Source organism: Astatotilapia calliptera, chromosome 3, assembly GCF_900246225.1.
Source record: "Astatotilapia calliptera chromosome 3, fAstCal1.2, whole genome shotgun sequence".
In the NCBI taxonomy this organism is placed as follows: domain Eukaryota; kingdom Metazoa; phylum Chordata; class Actinopteri; order Cichliformes; family Cichlidae; genus Astatotilapia; species Astatotilapia calliptera.
In genome coordinates this window covers 48,849,398-48,859,291 of record NC_039304.1, presented here as the reverse complement: position 1 = coordinate 48,859,291, position 9,894 = coordinate 48,849,398, and the positions used below count along the sequence as shown (strand labels likewise).

The window sequence follows — 9,894 nt, the reverse complement described above, 5'->3', positions numbered from 1 at the left end:
CGGAAACGCCCCCTCCATTACTCGACACACGCTTCGAAGCCTCGATACAGAACGTCACATCACTACCATTCACACACTGGTGATGGCAAGCTACAGTGTAGCCACAACCGCTGACAGAGGCGAGGACACTGAAACACCGGGCCCTCTGACCACCACCAGTAGGCAACGGGTGAAGTGTCTTGCCCAAGGACACAACGACCGAGAGCCGGGGTTCGAACCAGCAACCTTTCGATTACAAGACGAACGCCCATCTCTTGAGCCACGATGTTGGCATTATTACATTTGGCTCAATGCCTACATATATGTGTAAAAAGCAAATGTACGAGCTGTGATAATTGTTTCTGATAAAATGAAGAGTAGACTGATATATTAAATATTCCTTTATTGGGTGAGAAAATCAGACCATGTCATAACTGCTTTAAGTCATACAGAACAGATATCAGAGCCTTAAACAGGCTGACTTCTGCTAAATGGGTCAAACTGGGCAGAAAGTACACAAACACATAACATCCTTATAGAATATGATGTAACACTATAGATCAACTTACCTCAGAATATATAAAGCATATAAACAATTACAGCAATATGATGCAACAAACACAGCAGTGCTACTAATCCAAAATACTCAAAGCTTCATAGAACTGAAACAAACATTTATTTTTAGGTCCATTCTGCTGCTGATACATACTTTAGGTTTCTGAATATTAAACTTGTTGCTGCCTTTCATAGTGTGTAACTTGAAGGCCCTGAGTACTTTCTCCCACACTGAAAACACTGGAATGATAAAAGTATTTGAACATTACCTAATAAGACTGATTCAGGACAGACAATTAGTTATGTTGAACTTTTCTAGCAGTCCTTCACAAACAGGGAACAGTCTCTCTATTCTCTCCATCTGTCAGCTGCTGCTGGCTCTTCCTCCTCCTCTTCCTCACACACTGCTGAGTTTGTCCTGGTGGATCATCAGGGGTGCAAAGCCTCACAGATGATGTGCAGCAGTGGGTCCCTCAGTCTGTCTTCACTCTGGACACTTGCAGTTGTCACACATGGAAATCAAATGTGTGATAAGCTTCAAACACAAGTGTAACTTATGAATAAATGTTCATACTTTTATTACACAATCAGAGAGAAAGAAACAGAGAGAGAGTGCAGGACAGACAGACAGGTGACAGTCTCAGGTGTACACACTGCTACAAAACAGCACCAGAGAAGGAGGATTTAGTGTTTGTGTTATTACGAGTGCTAAACAAGAAGAGTTCCCAGATGGTGCAGTGGACACATGTGTGACTCCTGTGATTAAAGCATCTTTCTTTCAGCTTAACAAGTGAACCGTCAGCTCGTTCAAACACACGTTAAAGTCGGTTTGGCTCGACACCACCGAACAGAGGCAGCAATATAACATAGCTAACATTAACAGTGCAGTGAATCCTGCTTGTGACGTCATATTCAGGACTGCAAACCGAGCAGCATCACTGACTTTCAGCTTGTTGTGTTTGTGGATATATGACTGACTTTAATTATCCACAAAATCATCACATTCTCTGTAAGATAAGATGTGATAATTATTAGGTTATCTAGATTATTATGTAAATAACAAAATAACTTAAAGCAAAAATTGGGAAACGTAAAGTCTGAAGTCTTTATATTAAGGGCCATCAGTCAAACAATATTGTTTGCTCTGGGTGTACAGAGATGTGTGTGACGTCTTCTTTTGCGCATGCGGGCTGGGCCGCTTTGAGTGTTCACACTAGAGCACGTTTGCTGTCCCATTTTATTTGTAGTGTGAACAAGCAGACAAAAAATCGGATTTGATCAAAAAATCGGAATTGAGCATTAAGACCTGCAGTGTGAACGTGGCCTTGGTTCAGGGGGGATGACAAAAAGAACTAAAAAAAAAAAGGACTAAAATGCAACTTAGAAATTAACTAGATGAGCTAAACTAGAACAAAAATGAATACAAAAGATACATAAAAACTCAAACACTGGGTCACACGACCCAGTACCGTGACATAGATAAAGCTGTATGCAGTGTTGGGGAGTAACGGAATACATGTACCGCCGTTACATATTTAAAATACAAAATATGAGTAACTGTATTCCGTTACAGTTACCGTTTAAAAAGGTGGTATTCAGAATACAGTTACTTTGTTGAAATAAATGGATTACACTGCGGTACTTTCCTGTTTCATTTTGTCGCCGGTCAGGACTGTTTGGGTTTTGTTTGACAGCTACGTTCTGTTGTTCCAGGCGGCAGCGTTACGGTTGCCATGGTTACAGGGCGACGCTCTCTCTCTCTCTGCGACTGTGTGTTTCCTGGGTGAGAGAGCGCCTTTTCGTTGTTGTTGTTGTCGTGCTAAGCTAACAGGCAGAATGCTACAAGCATAGCTCTAAAGAATGTAGCATCATGGGCAGTGTAGTCCGTGCTGCAGGGAGAATGGACTGCCATACACGTTATGGGTCTGTGGGCGCGAGGAGGGAGAAAAAGGGGAGTGGAAAGGTACGAGCAGTCATCGAGAAAAAACGGGAGCTGGAAGCATGTAAATATAATAATAACCACTGCAGCCAAGAAGAGTGCCTGACGAGCCCAAGTTGTAAGTAAGCTATTAAGACTCGACTGTACACCGTGTTCGTGTTTTCCTCCGAAACAATAAGTTCCGTTGGAGCAGTCTTTCAACGCCTCTCTCTGTCTCTCGCAAGAAAAGTTGACCCACACAACAAAGTAAAGCTATTTTTCGGCTACGAGCCGACAGGGACCCCGCCGTATTAGTCAGAGGTCCCTTTACTACAGTTCGGAGTCGCGGACCTTCAGTAATAGTAATAAATCACACAGCAATAGTACATTCACGTTGTTGTAAAAAGCATGATAATATATTAAGTAATCCAAAGTATTCAGAATACGTTACTGTCATTGAGTAACGTAACGGAATACGTTACAGAATACATTTTGGGGCATGTATTCTGTAATCTGTAATGGAATACATTTCAAAAGTAACCTTCCCAACACTGGCTGTATGTCATCTGCATAGCACTGAAAATGTATGCCATGCCTACTGATGATACTGCCTCATTTGTAACCTTCACTAAAGCTGTTTCTATGCTGTGATGAGCTCTGAAACCTGACTGAAACTCTTCAAATAAGCCTTTGCAGATGACCTGTTAGCTGTTCGACAACACCCTTTCAAGAATTTTTGAGATGAAAGCCATGTTGCAAACATGTATTTTAGAATTACTTTACCCAATCTTCACTATTTCATATAAGACAAGTCTTGTGTTGACAATATTATCACCATTTTTCCTATAAATGAACATTGTGTTGATGGCTTATGACATTTTAGCTTTATGTCTTAAGCTACATTTGTCATATTGTGTTGCTGCAAAGGCCACGGTGAGTATATTTTTAAAAATTTGCAACAGCACTCTCATACCTGTAATGAGGCAGAGTAAATAGAACTGTCTCTCTCTTTCATGTTTAATTTTAACACACTGCTACCTTTTAAATTAGAAGTGATGATGTGAGGTGGGTGAAGTTTCCTCTTTCATGTGAAGAATAAAGACGATGAAAAAACATGGTCTTGGGGTCATTTTTATTTCATGCAAACTGACACCATTTCATCAATTATAAATCAACACATTCACTGTTTATAGAAAAGCACAATCTAAAACATCAAAATTCTGCTAATAAACACAGAAATGTCCATTGTCTTCTCTCTAAATGCAACTCTTTTGACAGTTTTTTTCCATACACTCATAGCTTCAATAACATTAAAATTCAAAAAAGAGCATTAGAGACTAATATATCCTTCATTTGTGGCTTTGGGTTGTACAATAGAAGTGTTTCAAATCCTCTTCTGTTAAAACTGAGTTGGTACCTTCATGAACATGCCTGCTAGGGTTGATTCTCTTTTGAGTACAAATTAAATTTCAAAATATTCTTTTTTTTTTTTTTAAATGAAACCTGAAGCATTCTGGGAATTATATTTGAAACAACACATGATTTATACATTGTTGCTCTTCTACATTATTTACTCTAATACGATTTGTTCATTTATGAAATGCAATTATGAATAAAATAAAATAAAATAAGGTACCAAATTTAAAAACTTCTAGTCTTTTTTTATTTCACTTGCAGACACACAACTTAAGCTGTCAAGTGGCTGAGCATGTGACCACCAGTTAAAAATATATCTTATGTGCACATTCATTATGATACTTCACAGCCTTCAAACAACCTACATGTTGAAGTGAGGGTGCTCAGCTGCATACATTTTTGTATTTGGGTTTCTGGTGTGGTTATTGTCAGACATCATGACCTTCTGTTAAAAAAAGAAGCTGGTAAAGTTTGTCTTTCTCTCTGTGAGAAGATTCAGCTGCTGACACACAGTGTATCAATGATTGAATAATGACAAGACTTTAACAAATGCTCACAAAAACATCAGATAAATTTAAGTCTTGATCAATAATTTCTGTCTGGAGCAGAAAAGTGATGGACTGCTGAAAAAATCATTTATTTTTCTTTTTTAATGATTACATTGTTTCTTCCACTGGCTTTTTAAACAGCTAGAGATGTTATAGTTTCAATATTTTCACGTTAGGCAAATTACCTTTCATCAACTTTGCTTCTTGTGATGAGGGTACGCATCGCCTGGGTAGAATTAGTTATGCTGACCCCTGCAGACATTGAAACATACAGGCAAGTCAAGACCATAATACAAAGATAACTATGAAGGAAAAATGTTTCCTCAGCTTGACTCACACATGCCAAGGCTAATCACAAAGTACAGATAGTGTAACATAAAAGATACGCATTTATGATATTATGTAAGTACTATGCGATCATCATGCTGCCTAGCAACCACCTACCAAATAATAATACCAAATTTACAGTGTTTCAGCACTAGAACATCTTAAAAAAGGACAGCATGATTTTAATTTCATGAAAGTAGCATCCAATATGTATTCACAAAACCTCAACTATGTATGTCATATTATGGCATTATCATGTTACCTAGTACCCATCTAAGAACAGACTAAAATTAAAAAACTTTAAAACTCTAAAAGAAATGTAGCATGGGCATGTATTAGTTTTTAAAATCTACTAAAAAAGGTGTAAGTCTTCATCTCTACTCTGGAGTGACATCAGAGAGGGCCAGGGCAGCCAATGCTTATGATTTGGTTTATTGGTTTCAAAGCTAAACAAGAAGTCATGTTCTATAATGGTGAGCCATACTTGGTGTCAAAGAAGTTTCTTCTATGTGACGTCTGGTGGTCTGTTGATGTTTCTGATGTTGAAATATTCCAGTCAGAAGGACCAAAATAATCACCATTAAAATACAGAAACCAATGCCGAACACAAGGTAGAGGTCTAAGCGAAGCACCTGAGGTGGAGCATCAGCTCCTAGAAAGATAATTGCATGCATTGTGTATTAGACATAATTATAATGATGTAAATTAATGTAAACACTTTATATTAATATAAAAAACCAAACACAAACCCTAAACCATCAATTTATGGTATACATTCATCAAATAATGCGTATCTGAACACATGAACTTCATGTTTATGCAAAGCTTCAAAATGCATTGTAGATAAAACACACAGCTTTTAATTGTCTATAAAACTTACTTCCAACAGCTAGCCAGCTCTCTGGTGATTCTTCAGTCTTAGAAATGCCACATTTGTAGAAGCCTTCATCAGACTTGGAGACAATGGGGTTCATCATCTTTCCTGTTGAACTGATCCCAATGAAGGCACCATTTTTATAGAATTCAGCAGTGAAATTGGGGTGTGCATGCTTCTTTTTACAGAGCAGGGTCACATTATCTCCCTCCAACAAAGGATAGGCAGGACTCTCCAGGATCACAGGACCATCTGAATGTGAATGACACATGACTTGAAAAGTTTCTTATAGAAAACTTGATTTCTGATTAAATTATATAATCTTTCAAATACTACAGGCAATAGGTCAAATATCATTTTTAAGAAAAAATGCATAACACATTATACAAACTTTGACGAAGATGCCTTTGTTATCAGAGTAATGCTTAATTTCCAAATATAATGTGCTGTGTTTGCTACCAAAAACAACTGACATATGTCATTCCTTAAGCGAAATGTGTAAAATGATTGTTTAAGCACACACACACACACACACACACACACACACACACACGCAACACTGTAATTGATATACCAAACCAACAGATCTAAAAAGTGGATGGACTAAATATGTTTTTATATTTTTTAGTGTATGTGCATACCAGTTACAGTGATATTGACAGAGTTGCTTCTTTGTGTTCTTCCCATTTCACACCAGTATTCTCCACTGTCAGTTTTCGGATATGCATTACTAATATTGCAAGGCCCAGTAGCTCTATCCCAGGTTGGAGCACATGTTCTAAGGTCTCCATTTATCTTTTTCATCACTCTCCATCCAGTCAGTCCACGTAGCCCTTCACAGCTGATTGTTATAGATTCTAATTCAAAGAACTGTTGTCTGTTTGGAACAACTTCAGGAAAACCTGAATCTAAAACAGAAAATCAAGATGTGTTATTGCTTCTGTCTTTCAAAACACAAATGGACAATATTACTATATTTACTGAAACAAATGCACATGTATGCTGTATTTTTAGGTTTTTCTTAAATACAGATTTTTTTTTCAAAGTTGTATTCTAATGTAATGTTGTGTTGGAATGCAGAATGCTTTTGCAGCTGTTGTAGCCCAAAAGTAAGTGCAATAGTTGCCGAACCTTTCACGTTGTCATGAGACAATATTTACCTATTACATTTTTGTTATAAATAGATCAACATGAATTTTTAACTACTTACTATGTGTTTGAGAGTCACTGAATTCAGCTAATGTAACTGAGATCAACAGCACATTAATCACTGTAGGGATTAAGAATGATAGTTAAACATGTAAACTTTTTGAATATTTTTTCTTCATCATTACAGGCAGTGCAGAATTATTAGGCAAATGAGTATTTTGTCCACATCATCCTCTTCATGCATGTTGTCTTACTCCAAGCTGTATAGGCTCGAAAGCCTACTACCAATTAAGCATATTAGGTGATGTGCATCTCTGTAATGAGAAGGGGTGTGGTCTAATGACATCAACACCCTATATCGGGTGTGCATAATTATTAGGCAACTTCCATTCCTTTTGCAAAATGGGTCAAAAGAAGGACTTGACAGGCTCAGAAAAGTCAAAAATAGTGAGATATCTTGCAGAGGGATGCAGCAGTGTCAAAATTGCAAAGCTTCTGAAGCGTGATCATCGAACAATCAAGCGTTTCATTCAAAATAGTCAACAGGGTCACAAGAAGCGTGTGGAAAAACCAAGGTGCAAAATAACTGCCCATGAACTGAGAAAAGTCAAGCGTGCAGATGCCACTTTCCACCAGTTTGGCCATATTTCAGAGCTGCAACATCACTGGAGTGCCCAAAAGCACAAGGTGTGCAATACTCAGAGACATGGCCAAGGTAAGAAAGGCTGAAAGACGATCACCACTGAACAAGACACACAAGCTGAAACGTCGAGACTGGGCCAAGAAATATCTCAAGACTGGTTTTTCTAAGGTTTTATGGACTGATGAAATGAGAGTGAGTCTTGATGGGCCAGATGGATGGGCCCGTGGCTGGATTGGTAAAGGGCAGAGAGCTCCAGTCCGACTCAGACGCCAGCAAGGTGGAGGTGGAGTACTGGTTTGGGCTGGTATCATCAAAGATGAGCTTGTGGGGCCTTTTCGGGTTGAGGATGGAGTCAAGCTCAACTCCCAGTCCTACTGCCAGTTTCTGGAAGACACCTTCTTCAAGCAGTGGTACAGGAAGAAGTCTGCATCCTTCAAGAAAAACATGATTTTCATGCAGGACAATGCTCCATCACACGCGTCCAAGTACTCCACAGCGTGGCTGGCAAGAAATATAATAAAAGTATAAAAGAAGAAAAACTAATGACATGGCCTCCTTGTTCACCTGATCTGAACCCCATTGAGAACCTGTGGTCCATCATCAAATGTGAGATTTACAAGGAGGGAAAACAGTACACCTCTCTGAACAGTGTCTGGGAGGCTGTGGTTGCTGCTGCACGCAATGTTGATGGTGAACAGATCAAAACACTGACAGAATCCATGGATGGCAGGCTTTTGAGTGTCCTTGCAAAGAAAGGTGGCTATATTGGTCGCTGATTTGTTTTTGTTTGGTTTTTGAATGTCAGAAATGTATATTTGTGAATGTGGATATGTTATATTGGTTTCACTGGTAAAAATAAATAATTGAAATGGGTATATGTTTGTTTTTTGTTAAGTTGCCTAATAATTATGCACAGTAATAGTCACCTGCACACACAGATATCCCCCTAAAATAGCTAAAACTAAAAACAAACTACAAACTACTTCCAAAAACATTCAGCTTTGATATTAATGAGTTTTTTGGGTTCATTGAGAACATGGTTGTTGTTCAATAATAAAATTATTCCTCAAAAATACAACTTGCCTAATAATTCTGCACTCCCTGTAGTGTTGATTCCTGCATTTAGCACTGAGCAGTTACAAATTCCATAATTAATTCATTAATATTTATAAGTGTGTTTTAGATATGTTAATTTGCCCTTTAATTTCATAGGTGCATTTTTTCAATAGTTGATTCAGTATGTTTGTATAGATAGACAAGGATCAGTACTCACAGACTTTGATATCAGCAACTCTGACCTCCATGTTGTCTTTCTGCTGGCTGTGTGGGTGTCAGACTGAAATGAGGATGAGTTGTTTGTAAGAACTTCCTCTTCCTGTGTTTCTGTCTAGCTCACCGACAGGTTTTAGTCTTCCTGAGACAGAGAAATGCTCTGTGTTTAAAAGAACATTGTGTGCATAAAAGGATAAACAAGGATGTGGTATCCACTCCATTTACATGCAATCAAATTAAAAAAGCCCCTAATTCAGCCTAAATGTGATTATTTGATGCACTGTTCTTTGTTTTACATGATTAAAAAAATGTCTGTTTCTATGCAGCGGAAGAATGTATAAGATCACATAATAATCATGTATATGTAACCCTGCCAGTCCAAGGATCTCCCTCCACCCTGGACTCTGAGTTGTGTGATTTTGGTTTGGATTGGGGTGCACAGTAGAGAGACCAGTCATTCAATATGTGGGTCCGACCATAGTGCTTATTTAGACACTGGGGCATAAACAACTCCAACTCAGCTGCTGGCATCTTAACAACATTTCTTGGTTTCAGGTACGTGTATGAGGCAAAATTTACATAACAACACTACTAGCAAACTGTAGCTGAAGAACTAATTCTTCATCTTCTTCATCATTGCATCAATGAGTCCTCTGTTAGCAAGCAGAAGTGTTGCCCCAAATCGCCACAGATATTTCCAAACATAAACACACTCTCATCGGACAGTACATGAACATCTCAATAAATACAGTATATTCATAGTTTGACTGGACAATCACCATTTTACAAAGTATAATACTGATTTTTTAATCTAAACTATGTGGAATGCCAAAGACAGTGCTTACTTTGCAAAGTAATCACAGAAAACTCTGAGCCAAGATGGCGCCCTCACAAACAGGAAACTCGACCTAGGGTGTCCTGTAGGGGACAATTGTCAAAATTGCTCAAATCTACAGTGTATATGCAGCTCAACAGTGACACCCTGTGACATATTATTTGTAAGTCACTACCTTACAATAAAGATCTTTTATTTTAAACATGATTATGCATTCTATGTTAAACTTTTATCATTTCAATCCATTGAAATATAAAATGATATGGATGGATTTGTGTGTCCCAGGGATCCCAGGTGCTATGTTGTCTTTCGGACTGCCTCAAAGTAATTTTGGAAAACAGTCAGGCGACTTAGAAGGGGAAAGTGGTGCTCTACCCA

The 9,894-nt window shown here is 38.2% G+C and overlaps 1 protein-coding gene across 2 annotated transcripts; it reads right to left on the bottom strand.

The window, feature by feature from the left end:
* Positions 1–3,813: 3,813 nt before the first annotated feature.
* On the bottom strand, positions 3,814–9,567 carry LOC113019640 (low affinity immunoglobulin gamma Fc region receptor III-like). 2 transcript variants are annotated; one of them, XM_026163406.1, is made up of 8 exons: positions 9,527–9,567; positions 8,683–8,823; positions 6,828–6,887; positions 6,259–6,525; positions 5,624–5,869; positions 5,228–5,395; positions 4,602–4,668; positions 3,814–4,313 (listed from the first exon to the last, which is right to left on the bottom strand). In XM_026163406.1, the coding sequence occupies exons 2-8, from the start codon at positions 8,711–8,713 to the stop codon at positions 4,304–4,306; spliced, it is 849 nt and encodes a 282-aa protein (XP_026019191.1). In that variant the 5' UTR covers positions 8,714–8,823; positions 9,527–9,567; the 3' UTR covers positions 3,814–4,303. The 2 variants fall into 2 exon arrangements, with proteins under 2 accessions (XP_026019191.1, XP_026019192.1); XM_026163407.1 differs by having other exon boundaries at positions 8,683–8,745; positions 9,527–9,549.
* Between the last annotated feature and the right edge of the window lie 327 nt (positions 9,568–9,894).

Excerpts from the sequence above, each read along its gene's own strand:
- LOC113019640 (XM_026163406.1), bottom strand. The coding sequence starts at position 8,713 with ATGGAGGTCAGAGTTGCTGATATCAAAGTCT. Across the intron at positions 5,396-5,623 it reads GAGCTGGCTAGCTGTTGGAA|GAGCTGATGCTCCACCTCAG; the intron begins GTAAGTTTTATA and ends TTATCTTTCTAG. Across the intron at positions 4,669-5,227 it reads AGAAACTTCTTTGACACCAA|GGGTCAGCATAACTAATTCT; the intron begins GTATGGCTCACC and ends CAATGTCTGCAG.